The 27,834-nt window shown below is 40.6% G+C and overlaps 2 protein-coding genes across 2 annotated transcripts in view; both read left to right on the forward strand.

The window, feature by feature from the left end:
• The window catches only part of top2b (DNA topoisomerase II beta), a 505,727-nt gene that overhangs the window by 330,030 nt on the left and 147,863 nt on the right, over positions 1-27,834 (forward strand). The window lies entirely within an intron of this gene.
• On the forward strand, positions 26,130-27,816 carry LOC140275029 (E3 SUMO-protein ligase ZBED1-like). The gene is made up of 3 exons (XM_072370419.1): positions 26,130-26,464; positions 26,620-26,872; positions 27,030-27,816. Exons 1-3 carry the CDS (start codon positions 26,328-26,330, stop codon positions 27,441-27,443), a joined length of 804 nt encoding a protein of 267 aa, XP_072226520.1. The 5' UTR covers positions 26,130-26,327; the 3' UTR covers positions 27,444-27,816.

Raw genomic sequence — 27,834 nt, forward strand, 5'->3', positions numbered from 1 at the left:
AGCCCATCACCTCCAACTTAACCTCCCAAAAACTGAACTGCTGGTCTTCCCAGCCAAACCAACCATACACCACAGCATCTGCATCCAAACTGAATCCCTATCTCTTGCTCCATCAAAGGTTGCTAGAAACTTGGGTGTCATGATTGATGACCAACTAACCTTCAAAGAACACGTTACCTCGGTTGCTCGTTCTTGCCGCTTTGCATTACTAAACATAAGAAAGATCAGACCATACCTAACCCAACATGCCACCCAACTCCTGGTGCAGGCCATGGTCATCTCCCGCCTTGACTACTGCAATGCTCTCCCAACTGGTCTCCCAGCCTGTGCTGTGAAACCTCTGCGGATGGTCCAGAACGCGGTGGCGCGTCTGGTCTTTGGTCAGCCTAAAAGAACACACGTCACCCCTCTGTTCATTGACCTCCACTGGCTACCCTCAGCCGCCCGCATTAAATTCAAGTCACTGAGGTTAGCTTACAAAGTGCTTAATGGAACGGCTCCCATCTACTTGAATGCTCTTGCAAAGGCTTATGTCACAACTCGGTCCCTCCGTTCGTCCCAGGATTGTCGTCTAGCAGTGCCTACACCACGCCTAAGACAATCCAAACTCTTTTCATGTGTCGTCCCACAATGGTGGAATGACCTACCGAGTGCTACCAGAACAGGGGCGTCCCTGTTTATCTTCAAGAAGCTCTTGAAAACCCAGCTCTTCAGAGAGCATCTCCTATCCTAGCACTTACCTTGTACTTCCCTACCCCCTCTATCTCTGCACTTTATCTTTCTGCACTTCCTTCTATGCCTGCACCCTATCTCTACTCTGTCACCTCTGACAGAGTCGGACTAGTGGGTTTAATGGACTAATGTAGTTTATTGTTAGCTTTTTGTATAGCTTGTTATATCTTGATTTGTAAGTTGGATAAAAGCATCTGCTAAATACATAAACATAAACATAAACATGTTGTAGCTGAGTTTAACTTCAACCGTGAACCAAGAAAGTTGGGTGTGCATATCAGCAATATTTGTACGTGTTGAGTAGTGAAGTGCCAGTCGAGCTGCTCGGTTTTGAACCAGTTGCAATTTATGTATTATTTTCTTAGTTGCTGCAGCCCATATAACGGAACCGTGTTGCAAATGACAGGAAACCATGGACTGTATTACCAGACTGATCATAGAAGATGACAAATACGGAGAGCACTTTCTAATCATTACTAAGCCCCTTCCCATTTTGGACACAGTACTATCTATGTGATCAGACCATGACAACAGTTCATCCAACATTACACCAAGTAGTTTAGTTTTCTTGACCTGCTCTATTTCCGTTCCTTATATTGATAGATGCAGCTGTGGGTCACCAATAAGCATACTTCTCGAGCCAAAAATAATGCATTTTGTTTTAGAGCTATTCAGGACCAGTTTGTTATTCTTCACCCAGCCAGATACCCTCTCTAAATCCTGATTCACAATCGTTTCTAGTTCATTTATAGTTGAGGCAGTGCTGTACAGTGTTGTGTTATCTGCATACATAACCACAGTGGAATTTTGTATTGTGAAAGGGAGATCATTTGTGTAAATAGAATAAAGTAAAGGTCCAAGGCAGAATTCCATAGTTGATCCGCTTACAATCGGAAAGGCTACCATTAAAAAAGACTCTGTAATCTCTCAGATAGATAACTGATTATATGTAAGCTGCCGCAAGTCGTAGCAGTTTACCATCTAGGTTGTCTGTTCCAGACGGTTTTTCAATTGGCAGGGATAGTAATAGTTTATTTATGTCAGGGACAGCAATCTGTACAAAGTCAAACTTACAGTTCTTATTCTTCATCATACACTTCTCAATTAGTGTGCATGAGGAGGAGCCATCGACTGGCATTAAGCCTTTTCAAAGGACCATTGAGCTTACTTACAAAATAATTGTTAAAATAATTTGCAATTTCAACAGGTTCTGTTAAGAAAGTACTGTTATTTTCTATAAATTAATTTGTCTGGTGTGAAGACCTTCCCATTATTTCATTCAATGTTTTTCATAGTTTTTTATTGTCATTTTTACATTTCTTTTTACATCTATTCAATTTGGTTGCTAGATTTCTTAATTTACAGTAGTTTTATTTATCACATGTTAATCCACTAGAATCAGCCACTGTTTTAGCTGCATTTCGTTGAGCCATTAGATTTATTAATTTACTATTTATCCATGGTGCACATTTTCCCTTAAGGTTGTCTTTTTCTGACACTACTTTAGAGGATTGTTCAGGAATATTAGTGAAAAAGTGATCTATACATTGAGATGATGATCGTCCATTTTTATTTGTGTTCATTCTAGTTAGTCGTGCAATAGTTTGAGTTAAGTTACAAGCTCTAGCTACGGCAAGAAGCCTTTTCTTTAGAGGACACTGAGATAACCAATCAACATTTAAATCACCTACAAACTATAATTCATGGTTGTCATAGCAAGCTTTATCCACAAATCCCGTCAAAATACTTCATATATGCCCTTATATATCTTGACGGCTTATAACAGCATCCTACAAGTTATGGTTTGATATGTGGGAGATAAACCTGAACCCACAGTGCCTCTATATCATGCAGCATTAAATCTTTATGAATTTTTACAGGAATGGGATTCTATATATAGAAAGCTACGCCTCCTGCAAATTGATTTCGGTCTTTCCTATATAATGTGTATCCATCAAAAGCTAATTCTGTAATATTAAATGATTGGTCTAAATGAGTTTCAGATATTGCCATTACATGAATATCATTTGGCATTATCACAGAACTTAATTCATGGATCTTGTTTCTTAAGCTGCAAATGTTCAGACGAACAAGCCTATTAAAATCTTTAGTTCTGTTTTGCTGCTAATTGATGTTAAAATTTCTTTCCTACTTATAATCATATCCATGCAGTAATCATTGTAACCATTATCATTGAGGGCCTAACCTTAGAGGATCTACTTTAACCCTTGGATACATTTTTAAACATCACCAATTATTTCTGTGCCTTACATGGTCTTTTCCATAGTGTTGTCACATAAACATGTACTTCTAAAGTCGAAACATAGACTTTTGATGTGTAGATTGTAAATTTGACCAATGTGGTGTATTGTTTATACAGTTGGTCGGTACGATTGCATAGTGAATGTAGAAAGGGGATAAATCATAATATCAAGATGTTCTATGAATTCAATTTTGGCAACAGTGAAGTTAAAAAGAATGCTCGCGAGATAATTAATGGAGAAAATTTAATTAAGATTTAAGATATAAAAGCCTGCAGAATAAGAGTCTGTGAATGCTGTCAAAAGTCATACTGCGCTTGCAGAGGAAGTGCTAAAAATAATAATGGATCATCATTCTCATTCTTCTCCAAGAAGCAAGCACACTGCTTGAGCCCAGTGACTCATAATCCTTGTCCGCTTTCATTTAGCGAGGAGAGCAGTTGGCATATTGCAATATGGAAATAAGATGAGCGGATCAAAGCTTTCACCCTCTGGATGAGCTCCTCATCTGTCTCTCCAAGGACTCCTAGCCTGCCAAGCGCTGAAATTCCAAATACAGACGTTTCAGCACTCACATCCAACCAGCAGCCATCATTAAAATTTCATACTGACATGCAGCATACAGATTCCTGTGAGCTCTTGAGGCTCCACTGTATCCACCTGACTGACTCTGATGTGCTCTCCTTCTCCCTCACTGTAGTCGACTGATTTGACTTGTCTGAAGTAAGGAGAGATGTGCATCAGAGGGTGAATGATTTATAAGGGCACAATAGAGAGGGAGAGTGACAGCGTTGGTGAAGCGGGACCTTTAAATATAGACATTTTATAGTTTAGGCAGGATACACCCTGGACATGTTGCCAGTTCATCACAGTGCCACACAGAGACAAACGAGACACACAACCATCCACGCTCACACTCACTCCTCGTGACAATTTAGAGTTACCAATTAACCTAACATGCATGTTTTTGGGTAGTGGGAGGAAGCCGGAGTACCCGGAGAGAACCAATGCATACACAAGGAGAATATGCAAACTCCACACAGAAAGCCCCTGCTGGAAATTGAGGTGGATAAACTGTATTTTAATATTCTAATAGATAGAAAGGTGTAGCATTCTTATAAATACTCATTTATCATTAGGTTGAACTAGTCAAATTGAATTCAAAGAATAAATACATTTGATTCAATTAAATTTATGACCAAATATTTGATTTCATTTGAGGAAAATAATGGGAACCACAACAGTTATTACGATCTTTCTTTGTTTACTCAGGCTTTCCTCTTTGGGCACTGTGCACACTTACTTGAAATAGGAATTTTAAATGTCAGTTAACGCTTCTGACACATTCATAAGAACAGCAACTTGTATGACTGAAGAAGTGCAAAAAAATATCCTTTTTAAAAAAACAGTTGCGGCACTTTAAACAAGAGAGGAAGGCAGTCTATATCAGAATGAATCAGATGAGATATAACACAGCAGCTTTTGGTTTTCTGGGAGCTGTTAGAGTGGACCAATTTGAAATATCAGCTAAAACTCAGGAACTGCAGATTAAGATGATTGTCAGTCTCATTGCAACTGTTACGCCCCTCCATATACATGTGGGCAAGTCTCCTATTTGGTAAGAGCATTTAGTTCTACTGCATAGGCATAGTTGGCTGAGCAAGATACAACACTCCTTCCTCTCTGTCTCTCTGGTGTTTTTGTACTTAGTTCAATTTCTTTTCTTTTAGCGATGGGACAAGTAGTTGTGTTTTTACGACTTTGTTTTTGGTAAGTTTACATTTCTTAAGGAAAGAGGGAGGAGATCAGATCCTATGACCCTTTGTAGGTTGTGCATCTGCATCCTCCCTGGCCTTGTGGTGGGTCCATCTTTCTTTCCTTTTAGTTACTCAGACATGGCAGGAATGACAGCACGGATGCCTCTGGTCCCATTGTCATTCAGCTACAGTGTCAGGACATAAGGAAAAGGAAATTATGTAGGGGATCCAAGGGATTTTGATTCATCAGCCAAAACTTTGTTCTAGTACAATACATCCTGTTTAACCAAGTTGACTGGAAACAACAGATTTTGCTCATTTTCCCAGAAAGCAGCAGTAAGTTGGAAGGCGTAACGAGGTACAAGAAAATAAATGTAAAATAACAAAATTTCAGTCTCCTTTTTCCCCTTTTCTCATATTTCATACTTCATAATGGTGATTTGATGCCACAGGAGACATAATAAATCAACCTGATGTGTAAAAATGACAGCTGTGTCAGGTGACGGGGAGAAGGGAGGTAAATGGAGGATAGATGTCAAAACAAAAGTAGGATAACTTCTGAGGAACACAACAAAATTCTACTGTAAAATACTTACTCTACTCTGAACAATAATATCAAATATTCATACATACAAAGATTTAATTTATCATGCCTGTAAAGCAAAGTTCGCAGGAACCATCCAAGTAAAAAACATCAAATAACCATTCCAATGTGTTCAGTGTCAAGGTAAAGATGCTAAATGTGCAGAATGACCAGTTTGAGAATAGAAACTATTATGTTAGGGCGTCATAATCAATGATGTATTAATGTGACAATAGATTTAATGCTTCTGCTGGTAAAGGAAGAAAACTTAATCAATTGTGACTTATTTATTTGGTGATTCCACCCATTCTAACAGCAAAATGTGAAAAAGTCATGAAAACCTATTGTTTTGTGTCTATAGTTACATTTTTCCAGACACAAGCATAGTGTCAGAGTAACACAGTGCCGTTGCATTTCATTAAATACTCGTGGAAATTAAATCAAATTCAAAAGATGATAAAGTCTACATTTGGACATCAGATGGGTTAGCTGAATGATGATTCATATACCAGCCACAGATGTGAATTAGGTAATTATAGTTTAAAATATCATTTTGGTCATATCAGTCATTTTTACTGTTTTTACACATTACAAAAGTACTTTGTCAAAGTTACTCATCACAATGTAATTGGTTAAGACTGGGAAGTAAGAACTAAGAAAACTTGTTCAATGTTAAACATTAAACTGTTTGGAAAGCATCATGGCTTGTGTTGGAAGAGACAATGAATGAAAGTATCACATTTAAAAACAATGTATGAAAGTATCTGTAACGTAGTTACACTAGCTCTTAGTTTATTTTTTGGTTCCATGTCTTCACTAACTCTCCTGTCATTTCAGATCCTGCATTGCTTCCCTACCATGCTATCTACTCATTTTCCTCACCTGGGTTTCCCCGCCCATGTCCTCCTTCACCTGCAGTCCATTTTCTCATTAGTTCCTCAGTGTATATATACCAGTCCATTTTCAATTGATCCCTGCCAGATTGTCTTGTGTTGAATTTTTGCCAAGCTCTCCAGCGTTTTCAGTTCTACTTTCTTGTTGTGACCCTGCTTTGCCTGTCTTGGATTACGGATACCTGCCTGCCCCTGTTGGATTTGTTTGCCATATTCTTATCTCCTGGTTTTGACTCTGCTTGTTTTTTTCGTGGACTAATTAAACTGACCTTCCATTGCAACTCGTCTGCTTCATTATCTTGCTTTTGGGTTCTCCTTTCCAGTGATTGTGACAGTATCACATTTTAAAAAAAATTCCCCATTTGCGGGGCTTTTTTCAGTGTGGAAATACCAGATGGGGATTTCTACATCAAAGAAGAAATCCTTCCTCCTTTTCATAAACATTTTTTCAGAGGATTCTGAAAACACCGTAACTTACCATAACATAAAGATATAAAGGTTAAAGATATAGCATAAACTTAGGATATAAGGACATCAAAAACAATATAACATGAGGATTATGAGTCTCAAAATTCAGATGGATATCTGTAAAGTTATGACGTATGAATTCCAGTTTTCACCTAGTTTTGCTCACCAAGAGAGCCAGTTTTAAACTTGTCAACCTTTTTGTCAATCTTTTGTGAATTTAAGTGCACCTCATCAGAGTTGGTCAGCAACCAAAACCAAGTCGACCCTTGGACAATTTTGTCATTATTTGCGGTGAATTCTTACACCACCACTCCGTTCGTCTTCTGAGTCACCAGAAGCCCCTCCGGCGCAGGAGCGCGACCGGTCAAGGCCACTTTAATTAAAGTCCCCGAAAGTCATCCACAACAAAGGCCGCGAGACGTGGAACCGAAGACACCAAGAGAGTTCCAGTTGGACCCGCTGGCATTTACCTGTGGTTCGGAGCTGACTTAACAGAACAAAGATTTGTCAAGTAAGATCTGCCCTGTTCTTACATTTCAGACGGTATGCGGTGGGTGTCGAGAGAATTCACTGTTAAAATGATCAATTAATTCAAGCTGTTAGCCTTTAACTTCAAATAGCAACAAACCCAACTATTTGAATAATTCCGGTATTCATCCATTCCCTCCCCTTAGTTCTTTTCAATTCACTAAGTGTTTCTTATATAAGCATCCATATTCAAAGCATTTCTATTGTTGTTTTAAGGTTCATGTCTTTGGTCATATCATTTTAATAAATGGTTCATATATATATATATATTGATAATTAACCACTTGTGTTGTATGTTTTCTTTCCGTATTTGTGAGTCCAACCAAACGAGAAGTCACAAATAGCGAATATATGAGACTGGAACTTATTAATTAATCATTAATTATTAATATAACCTACCAGAATCGTAAGATTCTGTCTTTTTCCTTTGATTGAAGGTGGTGCCAAAAACGAGGTTAAATAAGGATTATTTAGATAGTGAGAACTTTCGGATAAATCCTTATATCTTATCACATTACGCTACATGTGTCACCACAACATGTCTTTTCCGGTCCTCATGACCCACTGCATGTTTACGATGTTTCCCTCCTCCACCATACCTGATTCAAATGATCAGCTCGTCATCAAGCTCTGCAGTGGCCTGATAAGGAGCCATTAATTTGATTCAAGTGTGGTGGAGGAGGGAAACATCAAAAACATGCAGGGCAGTGGGTCATGAGGACTGGACTACTCTTGTTGCTCAGTCTGCAGTTGTATTTCTGGTATAGTCTGACAAGTCAACAGTGAGCTTCTGAAGTCCAAAATATGCTCCTGAAGTCATGGGTCACTGAAACACATAATACTTTATTTAAAATATCCCTGCAGTATCCTCATTAGGGCCCCGAGCGCATATAATTTATTTGCCATTGTCTCCATTTTGACAGCAGAAAGAAAAACTGGGACACTTGAACCAAATATCCTACAAAATTATTTACTTTGAAGGTCATGCTAGGTGGCACCAAAATGTTTTTGAAAAAAATTTGTTTTTGCGTTTCTGGCTTTTGCCTTTTTTCCATAATACTAATTACTGTGGTTATAATGTATATTGACATGTATCTGCTGATTAACTACTATCCAAACTACAATATGAAAATATAATGGCTGAATTAAACTGTTGGGAAATGGGAATAGATAGACAATGAAAATGCTACCCTACTTCTAAAGTGTTCTATTATGGTGAATTGTTGTTGGGTTTTATTTGCTTACATAGTTAATTTTTATTTTTAGATTAAATTAGATTTTTATGTGACAGGTTCAGGTTTTTTTTAATTTAGAAATATTCATTCTGTGGGGGTATATCGGCCTCTTAAAAAATTCAAATGCATTTGAAATACAATTTTTGTACTTTTCTGGGCTTTTTGTTGTTGGGTTTAAATGTACAAATTTACAGCGGTTTACAAGTGTTTGGACATAAAATTTAAGTCAAAGAAAAAAAGAAGTACCGTATATTCAGGTTTGAAGAATAGACAAAGATAATACCACATTTGTCTACCATAATTGTAATGTAAATGTTAATACACATTACATCAACAGTTGAAAACATAAATTATTCCAAAACTTATAATTAAGGGAATACTAACTAGTGACCTTCTGTCAATGGACCTGAGTGCAGCTGCCTTGACGTAAAGCTTCAAAAACAGATGTGACAGTGGCTCTCTGCAGTCCAGGAACATGCATTCTTATCTCATACATTTCTAAAGTGCTGACTGCTTTTACTGAACCATAAAATGCCAAGATGGAACAGCCATGACAGGCTAGTGAGTCTGTTAAGATATTATCAATAATATTCCACAGCAGCGCAATTTAATATAATGTGGCTGAGACTGGATATTGATACTCCTTATGAGTCGTTGAGGCTTAAAGAAAAATCAATACAGATATGCATTGGTCAAAAAGGAAAAAATGCTGAACATAACTTGTCGAAAATGAGATGTTAGAGCTACTCTACAATATACTCAACTGGTAGGTGGGAAAATAATTGATACCTCCAAGTAAACAGTACTGTGCATAAGCAGCTATACTGTGAAAATGATAGCTGCCCGGTGTAATTTAGGCTTGCGATCTAAAAATAAGGACAATTACTGATGGTGCTCTATTGTGTAATCATTCATTCATTCACAGAGAGTAATCTGTTCATGAGTTCCCCTCCAAGTAATTGGTGTTTCTTTGTCTACCCATGTTTTTCTGAAATAACATCCAAACAATGTCAGGCTTTGTTTTGCAAAGAGGAGGCAGACTATTGTGTATGTATGACTGAGGTTTTTAAAGAGTTCAGGGAGCACATGGCTGACGTGGAAGGCAAACAAAGAAGAGAATTTCCTCTGCCAAAACACAGTTTGTGAAGTCATAGGATCCTGTGTTCGTCAACATTAAGTCACTGTTTACAGGTCAGCCCTGTCAAGTCAGGACTGCTTTAAAGCTGTGAAACTGTTTTATTGAACAATTCATACATTATTCCGATCAGGGCTAAAAATCTCATGTTTATTTCACTATAATTGTCTTTCCATATATTCCTTATGTTTTCAGATATATTCTGTTTGTAACAGAATGGTGCCATACTAGAAATAGAATAGAATAGGATAGAAAAATACTTTATTCATCCCTCAGTGGGGGAAATTCAAATTAGTCGAGTAGCTCAAAAAATTATAAATATTTACAATGATTGCATACGAGACAATAACAACAACAATAATGATAACTAGAAAATTTCAGGAAATTTTGATATGGGCATGCCCTACTGTCCATTTCTGCCCTCTTGCTGCTTTGCTTTGGGGTGGTAGTGCTTTTGTTGTGTTCTGTTTAAAGTGGTTCTGGTTGTGTTTGGGGTGCTGTTGTTAATGAACTACACTCCCTGCTTCCAGAGCGCCCCGGGTCTTTGACAGTTTGAATGATGTCTCTACGATGAAATGTTGCCAAGCAACACCCTTCAAAATCAGCATATCAATCACTTAGCTTCAAAATGAGCATAAAGTTAAAGTTTACTTTCTCAAAGACTGTAAATCCCAGCATAATGAGGCTACAATATGTTGTGGTCCAAACCGTTCCGAGTCTTTAAATGTTTGAACGATGTCTGTACGATAAAGTTTGGCTGAGCAAAACCTCTCCAAAATCAGCATGTTAATCATTAGCATTAAAATTATGACCAATTTCAAGTGTCACATCTCAAAAACCGTAGTAGCCAGCATACTGAGACGGTAATATGTTGTAGTCCAAAGCGTCCTGTGTGTTTGAACATTTGAACGATGTCTCTACATTATAGTGTGGCCGCGCAAAAGTCCTCCAAAAATCGGCATAACCTCATAGCATCAGCTTATAGAGCGCAAAAACATAGTGAGTTCACGTCTACATGATGCAACTTAGCCTTTTAAGCTTCTCTGCAAAATGCTAATGATGCTAGTATGTTAGCATTTTAGCATGATGTTAGCATCTGCTGATTCTGTCTAAGTTGGTTCTGGTTATGTCTGAGGTTGCTCTGGTTATATTGCATTCACTCTTAGGCTCCCCCTTAGGAATGCATAGGATTTGTGTTGCCATGGTAACTTTGACCTACATTCGGTTGTTGACATCTGGTCATGTGACCTTTGCCATAGATATGGTTGGTCACATCTGGTCATGTGGCCTTCTAAGGAAGGGGGAGTTTATGGGTAGGGTTAAGATTGATTACAGCTAAGGTCAGGAGGTTGTGAGAAATATATTTGTTGAATGTTTAAATAAGAGAAAGGGTTAGGGTTAATAGGAAAGGTTAAGTTGTAGAAGCTGTCAACATTTTAAGTCTCGTATGAGTATGGCTCAGGGTGCCGGAAAGTCCTCCTTTTTTTGACAGCTTCAAAGACCGGTCCCTGTAAGGTAAAGATGAGAAAATAATTAGATGTGAGGGGGGTATTGTTCGACCCCAGGTTTGAGGGCCAATGAGTGGACAGGGGAGGGGTTTCGAGTAAAGGATAAAACCCTGAGACAGTCCGTGTGTAGAGAATGACTTTGGCATGAAAGATAGCTGATTCAAGATGGCCAGGACAAGAAGCAGAGTGAGAGTAGAGGAGAAATCTATCTATGGCAATCGAAAACAGGCGTTACATGCCGTTGGTTCTTCCGTGCAAGCCAACGGAAATCTAATGAGAATGAAGATGGGGATCTTTTTGTTCTTGAGTGTTTTAACTCTGACTGTGGTGTGTTTAGGACGCTGTTAGCAATACCTCATGCAGCCTGGGTGGAGAAGATGAATGAAATAGCGGATCGAGTTTCCATGCTCTTCCGCAGCTGCCAAAACTGGGGTGAGATTCTAGCAGTCAAGAAAACCCTGGCTGTGTAGACCTGCCTCCACTGAGCACCCTCCTCCTCAACCTCCACCCCCCAGGCGATAACCACACCCCCTTCACTCCAGCACAGGTCATACACCGATCAACACGATGAGCAAGATAGGAACTAGCGTCCAGAAGACGTTGTGCGAGGAGATCACTGACTGCGATCTGGAGAATGCTGGAGAATGTCGCTATTGATTCATACACGGAGCCCTTCTGCGTCATCCACATCGCCGCAGTTTGGATCACCAGACAGCGACAGATACTACTGGGAGCCGTATCACCCTCCTTCACCAGCGACTTCGCCTGAGTGTTTCTTCTCCTCCTCCTCTTCTTCTCTCGAGATCGAGTTCTCACCTTCGGCGCCTGATGACTGCTGCTTAACGCTCTATTGGATAGGATCCACCATGGCTGTAACAGCGGAGGAAGTTGAGTCAAACGAAATAGAGGACTCTCAGCTTCCACCAGGCCAGGGGCCCCCTGCAGACACTCAAGATGGCAGAGGAGAGGAGGACGAGGATGCCAGAGGAGAGGGCGAGGATGAATTTGATGGATGGGTCCCCTCAGGTTTTATCAAAGTTGTGAAAACTGCAGTGATACACCTCTTGAATGAGACCATCAAAAAATGTATGATTGAATGTTGCTATGGGTGTACTGTGGACCAACCCAGTTTACGGCAACATCAGTGCAAGGATGTGCTCGAGGATGACTTTTTTCATGACCATTACTACACTCTGATGCGGAAACTTTATAATCAACGCTTCATTGCTTCTATTCAACATCTTCTAACTGCGCGTAACATTTGTGAGGATGATGGCAGAGTCAGGACTGTGGCAGAAGCTTACTTGTACGAAATAACTCTGGTGAAACAAATCAACACTTCTAGACACGATATGTATGAGCAGTTCATTGGAGAAGATGTAAAGAAATTGCAGCAGCTTCAAACCATGACAAAGTTTTGGGAGGGTTAAAAGAAGGGTGTAACATTCCTTCTTTCCATCAGTTGGATGTATTTAGACTAATATTGTAATCATGTGATGTTGTTATAACATTTAACTTTTCTTGAATCCTATATTACTAGCATTCGTGCTTTTCGTGATCACATGTATGTGTATGTATAATGATACATTAGAGAAAAAATAAAAGGTTGAAATATACTTGCATTTTGTGTTTTCTGTCATTACAAGCCTGAGTTTGTATAAGGTAAGATGGCTGAAACGAGATTAATGAAAGAGGTTTTCTACGATCCTATCCACCCAGGTAGTTTTGGGGGAGTAGAGAGGTTGCGTAAAGCTGTACAGGACGAAACGGGTAAAAAAGTCGCGTGCGAAAAAGTGCAAGACTTCTTATCAGAGCAAGATGCATATACTCTACATAAACCTGCAAGAATACATTTTCCGAGAAACAGAGTTTTTGTCCCCAGCCCCTTAAAACAATTCCAAGCAGATCTCTGTGACATTCAGGCCCTGGCTGAATACAATGACGGGTATAATTACCTACATTCGCACTATGAAGAGAAAAACAGCCGCAGAGGTGGTAAAGGCTTTTGAATCTGTTTTTAGAGAAAGCGAGACCCCTAAAAAACTTCAAACTGAAATTTAACAAAAAATTTAGGCATTATTAGAGAACCACGGAGTTGTGCATTTTGCTTCACCGAGCGCGGTAAAGGCGTCTGTGATTGAGAGGTTTAACCGCACGTTAAAAACCAAGATGTGGAGATATTTTACTGCTAATAACACACGTCGATACCTCGATGTCCTGCAGGATCTCGTGGAAAGTTACAACCACAGTTACCACACGAGCATCAAAATGAAGCCTGTAGAGGTGATTCTAGAAAACACCTTTCGAGTTTTTCAGAACCTGTACGGCTCTGCTCACGGTTGACGCTGCAAGGACTCAAGGATAAAGTTTAAAAAAGGACATCTTGTAAGAATATCTAGACTGCGAGGCGTGTTTGACAAGAAATATGACCAAAGTTTTACATATGAAGTGTTTACAGTGACCGAGCAGCTTGCACAATTGTACTAGTGTACAAACTCAAAGATTTTGATGGAGAAGCTATTGAAGGTTCCTTTTACGCGGAGGAGCTTAAAAGAGTTTAACTGAATAAAGACAAGATGTATCAAGTGGAGAAGATATTAAAACGACGCAGCATCAGGGGTGTAAAACAGGTTTTTGTCCGTTGGAAAAACTGGCCTGAGAAATTCAACAGCTGGGTCAGAGCCAGTGACCTTCACGGGGTATAAAAAAACCTTCACTACTCCTAGCCCGCAACATTACACCACGAACCGATGAGGGGTTTTATATCACCCTGCCCTCTAACGCTAGTGTCAATGTCTTTAAGAATAATACCAGTTCCAGTGTCCGTGTGGATTTAGCCCAGCATATCGATTTGGAAGGTTCGTAGCAGGTTGCCTTGACGGAGATTTCTTATCCGTACACATGGCATAATGCCCCTAGGGACCAGGCTTTTTTTGAATGGAGGAAAGCGGGGCTGGAAAAGTTCTACCGCCAGAATATAGGATGTGGACATTTCAAGGATTTGAATCAGCTCAAAGCCGAGATTGAGGGTCACCTTAGAAAAATAGGTTCTGATATTTATTTAGTCGTGGACACGGTGGAAAATAGACTCATGTATCAGTCAGGTGCCCAGTACCACCTGCGTTTTTATCCACCACTGAGCTACATGCTAGGTGTGGAGCCTGGTAAATGGATCGTATTTGATACAAGGAGTGCCCCTTACCCGATGGATTTAAAAGCAGGTTTCTACCAGCTTTACTGTTACAGCGATGTGGTTGTTCCTCAGATAGTCTGCGATGCTTATGCCCCCCTCTTGCGAACAGTTTGAGTAGAGGGTAAGTTTGGCGATATAATTACACATACTTTTAACCCTGTCAACTATCTACCTGTAGCAAAGAGGCATATTGAAAACATCCACATAGAGATTAAAACGGATCAAAACACTCTGCTAAATTTTACTTATGAGAAAACCGTTGTGAGACTACACTTCCGACCCGTGATATTACAACACGTAATGAAATGATGGTCATTCACTCTGATATCACGGAGAGAGTAAGAGGGAATTGTGATTCTATCTCTCCCGATAAGCTCTGATCAGAAGTAAATATATATATATATATATATATATATATATATATATATATATATATATAAACGGGTTGATCACAGGCTCATTAGTCACTATCAAGCAAACGTTCAGTCAGAGGTGACGCCTGTGTCAGGAGGAGGATAACAAAACAAAGCAACATGGTTCAGATAAACATGAGGGATGACCCTCATCGCTTCGTAAACTATTACCAAAACCAGGTCGGAGGTACCCTGCCTGGTTTTTACGGAGCACCTGTAATTTTCAAAATTATTTAGCTTCGTAGCCCCCCTAGTTAAAAAAGGTTTTGCTATAGCTAAGCTTCATCTGAAAACAGCAGCTACAAACATTGCCTCAGGTGTCATAGGCAAAGCCATGAGAAGGATCTCTGGTCCTGCAGAGACGGGAGGACAAGAAGGATCGGGTATTATGGTTCTGTCACAAAGACCAAGAAAGCGGCCGCCTGGTGAACGTGTGAGGGGGTCACAAATACTGAGGTCGCTTAAAAGAAAGAAGTCAGTTGGAAGGATCAAGCCTAAAGGGAGGAAGTCTGCACGGAGCAGGGATATATTTCACTGAATCATAAATAGAGAGAGAAAGAGAGTAAAACATGGCTCTTTTGCATCACAAATCCCCTGAGTGCACCCTGGCAGAACTGGACTTATTTTCAGTCCCTATGACCCAGCTTTCTATCGAGGATAAGATCTACACGGAAATTATGCCTCTATCCGCTATTACTGAGAATGGTCCGATTGAGTTGTTTATACCGGGAGATGGTGAAAAGTATCTGGATCTCAACGATACCTTGTTACATCTACGCGTGAAGATCACCAATGCAGATGGCACAAACTTGGCGAATGATGCACCTGTGAGTTTCATCAATTATCCTCTCAATACACTATTCAGTTAATGCGATGTTACTCTGGGTGATAGATTAATTTCACAGTCTAGTGCCACCCACCCATATAGAGCTATGATCGAGACTCTGCTAAACTTTTCTGAAGAGTCAGTTATTATAAAGATACAGCCGGTGCCATAGACTCTATAGTAACCAATAATGGGCCAAACGGAGGGCTAAAGCAGAGGGCTCTCTGTACAGCTAATTCCAGAGAAGTACACCTAATGGTAAATGGTAAATGGACTTGTACTTGTATAGCGCTTTTCTAGTCTAACTGACCACTCAAAGCGCTTCATGGGCCCCCTCCATAGGGATATTTTTTTCTGCGAAAAGCTCCTGCTGAACTCTGTGGATATGAGAGTTAAACTAACCAGGTCCAGTGAGACTTTCTATCTCATGAGAACCAGAGACTCGACTTTCCAATTAATGATATTAGGCGCCTCTCTTTTTATCAAAAAAGTTTCCGTCTCCCCCGCTGTCTGTTTAGGCCACACATTGGCCTTAATGAGAGGAAACGCTCTCTACCCACTGTCACGTGTGAATGTAAAAACATACTCCATCCCTGAAAATTCGAGGATATGTAATCAGGAGAATCTCTTTTTGGGAGCGATGCCTAAATATATTGTTTTAGGTATGGTGCACCACGAGGCATTCACAGGAAGAAGGGACTTGTCACCCTTCAACTTTAGACATATGGATATAGAATATCTAGCTCTTTGTCAAGATGGTAAACAAGTTTCCGCCAAGGCGTTCCAGTCCGGGAATTTTACAATTTGTTTACAGCTACCGGTCGTCATTTAAAAGATCTCCCTTTGAGTATCACACGTGAGCCTGTTCAAAGATGTTCAAAGAGTGTTACAAATTGTGAATGCATGAAAGTGATTACTCTATAGACTCTGAAAATTGGGATCAATACAAAAATTTATTGAGAACAAATGACGGTATCATTTTATTAATTTCTTACAGAAATTTATGGTGAAAAGGTGACCCAGCGTGGAGGTTTTATCTTTTTATGCAAACTTTGTTCATCTGCAGCCTCATCTCGCTCACCATGTCCAGATTTTAAAAAATGTGGGGAGAGGGTTATCTTCTTCTTCGGTTTTACAGATGGTATTTTCTCCATTCTGCTCGGTTCTGTTTTGAGACAATGGTATTGTTCATGGGCTTGCGGGTTATTCACAGAGGATAAAGGTATGTTCAGTTCATTCAGGACATTGAGAAAACTCGTCCAACCTGTTGGTTGCATGGTTTGGGCTTTTCTTTTAAAAGGGAGCAGAAGGTTTTTAAGTAAATCAACCGAATGTGATCCTCTCACAACCTGCCCTTGATAAACAAATTCTCCTCTGGTGGTCCAGATAATTTCCTCAAGATGTATTCACCATTTCTGCGATCGTGCTTTGGAAGGATTTTTAATACCTCACTCACCGTTGCATCCAATTCTAACTGATCGGGTTCATGAACACGATCCGTCTCACAGGAATGTGATTCAGGTATTGGATCATTAAGACTGTTTCGCTGAAGAGTCACAGTCACCTGTGGCTCCTCCATCTGACCTTGCTTGATTAGGGTGAGGTATCTTTGCAGCAGGGCGTCGTATTTCTTAATTTTTTCATAAGAGGTAATTCCTGACTCGCTCTCATTTTATTATCCAAATCATCCTCCGCCGTCTGTCTGATAGAAGTCTCTGACTGACTCAAGTGTTTGAAATGATGAGGTGAGATGAGAAACATCTTTTGTGCTGTCCTGAGCGACATGGTTCTTATCTTCTAACAATTCCAACCACTAGATCCCCAATTATGGGTGCAAGAGCCGTTAGGATGGGGAGATTAAACCCACCTCCTTGACTTTTGAGAGCCAACTGCTTACGTTTTAAACCGGTTCTCTTATCAGCCAGAAGTCTGATAACTTTCTTTTGCTTTTTCAAACTCCGACACTGGGAAGGGGATAGCTTAATGTTACCCTTTAAAATATTCAGAGGAATCTCACACAAAGCTTTAAGAAAGTCGGGTGAACAATGGCTGAGAATGTCCTTACATTTCTGAGGTGTGGCGTGGTACAGAGCTCTGAGTAACGGAGCATTCCTTTTTATACGGGCTGACATGATAAATTACTATGCTTTCGAAACATAGACTACTGGCCACTGACTAGGAAGTAAACCCGTTCTCAGTCTGTATTGTTCTGGACATGAGTGGGTCAGTGGGTCAAAGCTCTCCAGGAAGATAGCTTTCTCTGAGGGGAAGATTTGACGGGCTAGTATATTCACCTGCAATCTGTCTCTGGGATTCTTAAACAGCACCAGGTAGTTACTGTTCAGGCTGATGGTGCGACTGTATTTCCCTTGATGAAATACATTTTGAGTCAACATCATGACACTCATATTTCTGTGTCTGTATTGTGTGAAAATTTTTACCACTTCAGGATGGTCTGAAGCCTGAAAAATAAAATCGTCCAGAATAACCAAGTGCTTACGATCAGGAGGGAACAGATTTTAATCTTCAAAAGAATGAGGCAATCCTTCCACAAATTTGATGTTTTTATTCAGCCGCTGCAGTTCAGCGTACAATGGTTGGAAAGAGGTATAAATCCAAACAATATTATCAGGTACATCATCCATCACATGGTTACACTTTTTTAAAACACTTTTCACAAAAAACGATTTCCCACATCCACTGGGCCCCACAATTAGACAAGAAAAAGGATCAGATCAGACTGTCTGTGTCTATGTAGAGAATTTTGTCCTGCATTACTTCCAGACAGCTATACAGTTTTAAACGTACATATGCAGTGGTAAATGCTGCAATGAATACATTGTTTACCTTGTTGGGAGAAGCGATGCATCGTTTGTTTTAAGTCCACTGCAACATGCACAAGTCAGGGTTTAGAAAGTGGAAGTAGACGATCTTGTATTTACCCGAGAACATGAAATTAAAAAATTAATTGGGGTCAGTGATGATGGTGGTCTGATGGAGGTCGTGCCTCTGCGCAAATTTCCCCCAGAAACTGTTCAGACACAGTTTAGCCACCGGTCTTTTAGCGGGGTTCACCTCTATTTTGCTGGTATGCAACTGAATACCTTGATGGAGCTTGTAATCTCTGACGTACCTCAACTTACTCTCCTCATCAAGTGCATATGCGGGATATCCTGAAGCCTCTTGTTTACCCTTAAGAAATGTGTGTATGTAGTCTACAAAGATTGAGCTACTGCTTCTGTCAAAGTGCCACACCTCTGTGATTTTAGCAAGACGATAACCAAGCTTTAACGCCTTGCTAAACTCCACACTCACCCACACACCTGTTAATGCTCTCTCCTCATCGCCGTGGTTGCATGCACCTGCCTGGTTATTCATTTCAGCACAGGTGCGACAGAGAGTGAATACAAGTTTTCCGTGAGATGACTTGTAAGGTAAAACTGGGGAAAACAGCCCGCACGGAGGGTAAACAACAGCTCTTATGAAACCAAAGTAGCTGTCTGGGTCATCAAAATCTTTGCAGATCATTCTGGGATGGCTGAGGGGGTAAGGAAAGCTGCAATTTACATAGGGGTAAAGAGATGTAAAGTCAGCATAGTGCACAGTTTCATCTACCCCCGCAGCGTACCTCAACCTGAGTGCGCAGGTCCGACCACCATACAGTGCTTGTCTGGGAGAGAGAGGTTCAGGGGCGTTAAAGCTCTTGAGAAATTCAATCACCTCTGGATGGGACTTTTTCATCTCAGTCCACTCGTGCTCCCACATGACCTGCAGGCGAAAACCATACACAGACTGAAGCACTCTCTCTCTCTCACGGGTCTCTGCATAGAACTGTTCAAATGGCGCCTTCCTCAATGGACATGTGTCCTGAGGCAGATAGCAGATGGGGCAACCGTGAAAGAAACAACCGTAAAACTCAAAAGCTACCCTCACCCCATCAATTTCCGCATACTCATCTACGTGATAAGGGCCGATTCCCTTTTCCCATGTGTTTAACACGTGGCTAATCTCAATCCCTCTGCTAAATGCTAACCACTCCAGCCACTGGATGGATGCGTTTGAGAAGGTCTTACTCTGCTGACTGTAATCAACGGGTGAAGGTATAGCCAGGGTTTTAGGCTGCAGAAAGTTGGCGGTAAAAACCTTCATACAGGCCAATGCGATCGTGATGCATTTCAGGGGGTCCATGCGCGTCTCGATAAAGAATTGCTCGCGGAATTTGACACACCCCTTGAAGAGTATGTCAACATAATTTTTACAGTAAAGCACGCTCTGTTCACGAAAGTTAAAGGTACCTTTACACACTCCTCCGTACCATCTGTAGAACTCTCCCTGCTCACTGGGGCTCATGAATTCTACAGAGTAGTAACTCGGTGAAGGAAAAGGCCCCACATATTTCAAATTCTGTTCTGAAGAGAATCTGTGGGGAAAGAAACCTTTGGTATGATCACTGAAACCTAATGCTTTCGGCATCATACTCAGTTTCATAGCCAGGAATGACAGACTATCGATGAATCTCAAACCATAATCAAAGTCTGTAAAACAGAGAATTTCACTCCCCTGTGTGATGAGAGAGGGCTTCATATCTAGTTGCACCATAACATTAAGGATAAGATAACTATGATATCCTCGTCCGTTGTGAGCAATAAACGTGTATCCTCAGTAGCGTGGTCTCCTGAAATGGAGGAGGAATTTCCTGACACAATCCAATCCATAGGCAGACCACTCGACACCTTTCAGCGTTTTTGCACAGACCAGAAAGGGGACCTGCACATCATTCTGACCGACTAAGGATTCAAAATCATAAAAGATCAGTTTTTCATCAAGCTGTTCGTCAACGCTGCCAGGTTGAATGTAGCACACGTGGGGGAGTTTTACCTTAGTCATCGCAACGCGATAAAATCTCTTACACGTCGGACACCTTTTAATCAGATCACAATCACTCACTTGCATTCTGGCTTGGGGTCTCTCACGAGGTTCTTTGTGTCTGTTGAAGCACAACGCATTACGACTGCTTCTGTTGCAATCACCACAAAATACAGGGCTGAAGTTCTGAGTGGTACAAGAAGGGTTGTAACACACAGAGCAGTAACCAGGACAGTAGTGTCAGTGGGGCTCATTGTAACTGGTGTAGCAGTGTTCACAAATGTATCTCGACCCGATAAAACCTTTGAGGGTTTTTATTCCATAGTAATGGTTTTGGAGTAATAACAGAAAGAGTGGGCTTGATCGATCTCTGAAATCGGTCTCAAATTTACACAGAGCTCGGTCATCCTTGGTTCTGTGAAACACCACAATTTTTCTGTTTAGGATTTTTTCAAATTTTCCAACATCACTGAAAGATACGTCTGACGTCAGACCTGCTAGACGCTGCCACTCTCTCCCTTGTACCAAGGCCTGACTATCGGTAAATTTAGGGTCGGAGACGTATGCGAGACTGATGGCGAGGCAGAGCTGATTGTCACAATTATCTGTAACGTACAAGTGACGTTTTTTCTTATGGATTAATTCGCATTCTAAGGTTTTTGAAGCCTTCTGTTTGGCGCCCCCTGTGGGGTTTCTTACTACCTGGAGGATTAACTCCAGGTTAGTATCAGAGGCAATCTCTGCGTTCGATTGAGTTAACTCATCTAAAAAGTCCAGAAAGGCTTTCAGGATTACATCAGACTCATCTGTGACAGAAACGGTAATGTGTTGAGAAATACTCTCACCTACTAATTCTAGCTGGACGACATCATTACACGGTATTGTGACGGGACGTCTTATTTCAAGACAGTTGAAACGTTCACGCTCAATCGGTGGAGGTGTATCTCTCTGATTCTGTTCAGGGATGGCTACATTCTCCTGATTCAAGCCCCTACCATGCTGCCGAGTTTGTTCTGCTGCAGCTGGAGAAGGTATAGAAATAAGATTTTGTGAGACAGTATCTGATGCTAAAGCTTGAGAAGCACTATTTGCTGAGGCTGTATCAAGTGATATGGCATGAGGAGCTGGATTTGGTGAGACAGTATCTGATGCTAAAGCTTGAGAAGCACTATTTGCTGAGGCTGTATCAATTGATATGACACGAGGAGCTGGATTTGGTGAGACAATATTCGATGACTCATTTTGCAAACTGAGGGTGGGTGACGGAGGCCCGTTTAAATTTTGGATTGGTGGTTCTAATTCATGTAACACGCCGGTTTCATCATTTCCATCTTCTTCAACATCCGTAGGAGATGACTGATAATCTACATTAAGGAGGGCATACTCCAGCGGTGTAAAGTAATTCCACACATGAACCGGTATGGGTATGTGTTGCAAGTTTTCCACGGCCTCAGATAATTCACCCAGTACAACTCCGCCTGCTTGATTATCCATCTTTACACAGAATTGAGAATGGTTAAGAGGGGAAAAGATATTTACTTATATATACATATACACATTTACTTTACTTTGAAATCACCTTCAAGTCACGGTTAATTTTCTGTATAAGAATCTCACTACTTCTCATGAATGCCTGAGCTCTTGATTTTTCACGTCGGATGGTGGCATTTCTTTTCCTCCATAGGTGAGGTTCTGGCCGGATTGTAGGACTTATCCGTTCTATTGACAGGTCAGCCTCTGTGGATGAAGGAGAAATAACCATAAAAGTATTTTAAATATACCTGGTTCCGTGATTGTGAATGTTAAAAAAAAATAATAATTATAATAAATTTTTTAAAAAGTAGAGAAAGAAATTGCACCTCTGATTAATCCTCGGACGAGTGACAGCCTTGAGCGCACTCTAATGCTCCGTTGATTCTTTACCACGGACCTCACAGGAACTACAACATCAGATTCTGTCAAATTGAAACACAGTTTAATAGCATAAAAATAGATAAATAAAAAAATAAATAAATCTCTTATTTAAACATTCAACAAATATATTTCTCACAACCTCCTGACCTTAGTTGTAATCAATCTTAACCCTACCCATAAACTCCCCCTTCCTTAGATGTCAAAGGCCACATGACCAGATGTGACCAACCAGATCTATGGCAAAGGTCACATGACCAGATGTTAACAACCGGATGTACGTCAAAGGTCACCTGTCAAAAATAGTTTGATCGATCATATGAGGTCAAAGGTCACCTGTCAAATTAGTTTGATCGATCATATGAGGTCAAAGGTCACCTGTCAAATTAGTTTGATCGAAGGATGTCTTTACTTTCTCTGATGTCTCTACGATAAAGTTCGGCCAGGCAATAAGCGTCCAAATTTCTTCGCTTGGTCATGCCATTTCTTGGCATTCCCATAATAATAATAATAATAATAATAATAATAATAACCAATGACGAAATAAATAAATTTGAGAAGAACATGTCAACAGTCACTATTAAAAAGCCTTATGGCATCCTGCCAGGATGCTGTGGAAAGGATATCTATTATTATCCAAAACAGAATTTAATTTCCTCCTCATCTGTTGCTCCACCACTGCACTGAGAGGGTCTAGTTTTCTGCCTACAACAGAACTGGCCTGTTTTTACCAGTTTATCCAGGCGCCTACAGTTTTTGTCTGTAGTGCAACTCCCCCAGCAGACAACAGCATAGAACAGTGCACTCTCAATGATGGTGTGATAAAACATGCATATCATATCACTACAGACATTGAAGGACCTGAGCCGGCTCTGGCCCCTCCTGTACACTGCTTCTATGTTGGCAGACCACTCCAGTTTATTATCCAGCAGTTTATTATCCCAATTGGTCCTAATTGTTTTCACATTTCTTTATTATAACAGATGTAGAAAAGTGCGTATACCAGCCCTGAAGTTGGCGTGAGGGCTGGCATACACACTTTTCATCTTACCTTTGCTATCTCACCTTTTCATAATGTCACGAGGACATTTCCACGGTCATTTCGCTCGTGATACATCTGATCGTTGACGTGAAAAAGAGCGTTCCCCACTTTTTTGTGCGTACGCACCGTTTGTACACGAGGCCCCTGATCCTTACACAAACATTACCACACGGAATGTTGCTGAGCCTCCCAGAAGTTTAAGTTTTGTATTCAATCCACACTTGAGTTTACTACAATTATGTGAAATGATCTAATGAGTTTTTTTGACTCAACCTGTGTTCAAGCTCGTGTTTATAGGTTAAATACGTATAATATCTAATGCCAGCCCACTCACACCCCAAAACATGTAATGGCTATGCATGTTCAGAGAGCAAAGGTACAGTATTTCAATAATAAAGTCTTAAACTTTATGAGATGCCAACATTTTATATTGTCGGTTGTAAATCTCATTACACAAAGACAAACAACAACCTTGTTTCTGTTTTTATATGTAATGCTAACTGTGTATTTTTTTTTACCAAAACTTAACCAAACACAAGTCACAGCAAACCTGAAATGTTAATAAAAATGTTACTAAAAGTGTGAATAAAACGTTGTTCAATAGGGCTTTAACTCAGGTGTGCAGCATGAAAGACACTCATCATCCCCTCCAACATCTTTCAAGTATTTCTGTGGATGTAAAAGGTAAAAACTCAAATTTTGCAACAATTACATGTAATTGCTGATGTATCATCAAGTAGAGCAGCTTTAGAAGTATCTTTAAGGTTGACTTTTAAGGTTGCTGTAATTAAACCTTTACTTAAAAAAACCTACTCTTGATTCAGAAGTGTTGGCTAATTATCGACCTATATCCAATCTCCCTTTTTTGTCTCAAGTTCTTGAAAAAATAGTTGCAGCTCAACTTTGTGATCATTTACATAGAAATAATCTGTTTGAAGAGTTTCAGTCAGGATTCAGAGTGCATCATAGCACAGAAACAGCACTGGTGAAAGTTATCAATGATCTCCTCTTAGCCTCTGATAGCGGACTTGTTTCTGTGCTTGTCCTGTTGGATCTCAGTGCTGCATTTGATACGATCAATCACAGCATTCTGTTACAAAGACTTGAACATGTAATTGGGATTAAAGGAACTGCATTAGGCTGGTTTAAGTCATATTTATCTGATAGATTCCAGTTTGTTCTTGTAAATGAAGAATCTTCCTCACACATTGGAGTAAGTCATGGAGTTCCTCAGGGTTCTGTGCTTGGACCAATTCTTTTTACTTTGTACATGCTTCCAATAGGTAACATTATTAGACAGCACGGCATAAATTTTCATTGTTATGCTGATGATACTCAGCTGTACTTATCTATGAAATCAGATGAAACCAATAGGTTGGTCAGACTATGAGCATGTCTTAAAGACATAAAGACCTGGATGACTCAGAACTGTCTGCTTTTAAATTCAGACAAAACTGAAGTTGTTCTCTTTGGACCTGAACGCTTCAGGGAGAAATTGTCTCGTTATATAGTTACTCTAGATGGTATTTCCTTGGCTTCTAGTTCTACAGTGAGGAAACTTGGAGTTATTTTAGACCAGAATTTATCATTTGATGCACATATAAAACTGTTATCTAGGACTGCCTTCTTTCACCTTCATAATATTGCTAAAATCAGGAACATCCTGTCTCAGGGTGATGCAGAGAAACTAGTTCATGCATTTGTCAGGGTTGTCAAATTATCGCGTTAATGGAGATTAATTAATTACAGGGATTTTTAGTGCGTTATATTTTTTAATCGCGTTAATCTAATTTTTAATCTCTAACTTTGCTGTTTCTGAATGCCAGTTGCCTTTTTTTAAAATCCGTTTTTATACGTTGGGCTTCTTGTACTTGGGTTGGAAATCAATGGTCTGTCACACCCTGAAGTGGACATTGATTGGCTGTCATTGTGTTTGGGATGGTTTGGGATAAGCTGATAGGCCCCCACTGTAGTTGGGCAAGGTGAGGAGACTTGAAAATGGAGGAGCATGTAAGAGTTGTCGGTCCAATGAATGGAAAATTTACATTTCACAAACGCCTCGACGGCACCATTGATAAAGGTAGAGTGATCTGCATTCTTTGTAAGAAGGAGTTTGCTTACCACCGAAGTAGCTCAAGTTTAGCCTACCACATCAACGCAAAGCACCCAGTCGCGAGTGCAGCCACAGCTAACGTTAGCAATTTAGCGATCTATAGCAAAGCTCTTCGCCAAACTAAACTCGAGGAGAACATCCCGCGTATGAGCAAGTCTGCGACCGACAGGCTGACGAATGTTCTTGCCAAGTGGATAGCGATGAACTGCAGGCCGATAAACATAGTGGAAGACGAGGGGTTAACAGAGGTGTTGCAAACTGCGTCCAATGACCCATCATACAAGCCACCGTGCAGGACTACAGTGACGACCAAAATCAGCAAGATGTACGACGGCGAAAAGAAAAACAAACTTGAGATTTTGGTGGAGGATTTGCCCAACTTTGTTGCTATAACCGGAGATCACTGGACCTCAGCTGGCAACCACAGCTATTTGGGGGTGACCGGACACTTTATTGATGGTGAGTGGAACCTCAACTCGTTTGCGCTGACCGTCATGAAAACAGAAACCAGGCACTTTGCTGATAAATGCGCCGAACAGTTCCTCAATGTGGCAAATGACTGGGGAATTGAAAATAAGATATCCACCATCGATACAGATAGCGCAGCAAACATGCTGGCTGCTATGAGAGCCCTTCCATATGAGCACATCGCCTACAATGCTCACATTCTCCAGAGGACCATCACAGTCTGCCTCGATGGCAGTGGGTTTGCTGGTGTACTAGCAAAGTGCCGCAAGATTGTTGGCCATTTCAAACAAAGCCCTGCAAGTACCACAGAACTTAACCAGCAACAAGTTGCACTTGGAAAAAAAAGCGAGCAACTTATACAAGATGTACCAACCAGGTGGAATTCGACACTCGCAATGGTCTCACGCCTCCTACGCAACCGAGAGGCTGTCCAGGCTACGTTGGACCAACAGAACAACCACAGATGGGTCATGCTAACCGAAGCTGAGTGGGGGAAACTGCAGAGGCTGGAGGTCCTGCTTGAACCATGCAGGTAAGCCCAAATAAACACCTGTCCATTTTAATGAAATAAACTACACATGTGTCATCCAAAAATGAATGAACATTAGGTAGTACTTCTCGGGGCAATTAAATTGGAAATTTAAATGTCCAGCGATGTTTATTTTTCAAACTTATCCACCTCTACAGGTATGTGACTGAGCTGCTGGGTGGTGAGGCCTACGTCTCTTGCTCTGTAGTGCTGCCTGCTTTTCGCCATCTGGACCGTGTCATGGACATCACTGATGATGATCCAGCCTATGTGGTGAAGTTCAAGAATGCCTTCCAGAGGGACCTGGAAGCACGGCAAGCTGTAGTCAATGAGACGTGGTTCAAGGTGGCCACAGCACTGGATCCACGTTTCAAGGATTTGAAATGTCTTCCAAGAGAAAAGAGGGAACAAGTAAAGACTATAAGGATAAGCTGGACTATTGAGTCCAATTTTATCAAATCAAGCTTTATTTATATAGCACTTTTTACATATAGGAAATGCAACACAAAGTGCTGCACAAAATAAAATAAATCTACCTGTCCATCTATGTATTCATTCATTCATTCAGGTGTGGACCAGTCTGGAAAACATGCTCCAAGCAGCAGAGCCTAGAAGAGCAGCTACTCTCCAGCCCTCCACAGAGGATGATCAACCAGCTCAGAAGAAGAGGAGAAGCGCTCTTCTGCTGGGGTCTGACTCAGAAGAAGATGGAATGGAGTCCGGAGAGCTGCAGCGCTACAGAGCAGAGCCCAGCATCAGTATTGATGACTGTCCCCTGCAGTGGTGGTATGCTCACTCAGGAGCCTATGAAAAGCTGTCAGTCGTGGCACGCAAGTACTTGGCCTCCCCGGCAACCTCCGTACCTTGTGAGAGACTGTTTAGTCTCGCAGGCCACATAGTACAAAAGAAAAGGGCAGCCTTGCTCCCAGAAAATGTGACCAAGCTGGTCTGTCTCAGCGACTGGCTGAAGAAGAAGAAATAAGAAGCATGAGGTCAGCATAGCTGCCATGTCATCTGTACCCCAATTAGAAGTGATTGCTTGATGTTATTTCAGCACTTTATTTTGTGATGATGAACAATGTTATTTTTGATGTGCTAACAGCACTGTGATTGCTGGTTCTGTTTTATTTATTTTATATTATCTGAAGCAGAGGAAAAGCAACAAGTTCAGTGTCCAGTACTTCTATTGATCTGAAAAGTGTTGTTACTGTTTTTTTGATGTGTTAACTTACAGCACTTTATATGGATTTGATGTTTTATTTTATTTTTATTTTCTAATTATTTGGAGATTGAAAAAAGGTTGAAACTAAAGGTTGCAGGCAGTGCTTGGGACTAGTCTCAAATACAGTGGAATGTAAATGACTCGTACAGCA

The sequence above is a fragment of the Leuresthes tenuis genome, unplaced genomic scaffold, assembly GCF_036924035.1.
Source record: "Leuresthes tenuis unplaced genomic scaffold, fLeuTen1.0.hap1 SCAF_18, whole genome shotgun sequence".
NCBI classification, from domain to species: domain Eukaryota; kingdom Metazoa; phylum Chordata; class Actinopteri; order Atheriniformes; family Atherinopsidae; genus Leuresthes; species Leuresthes tenuis.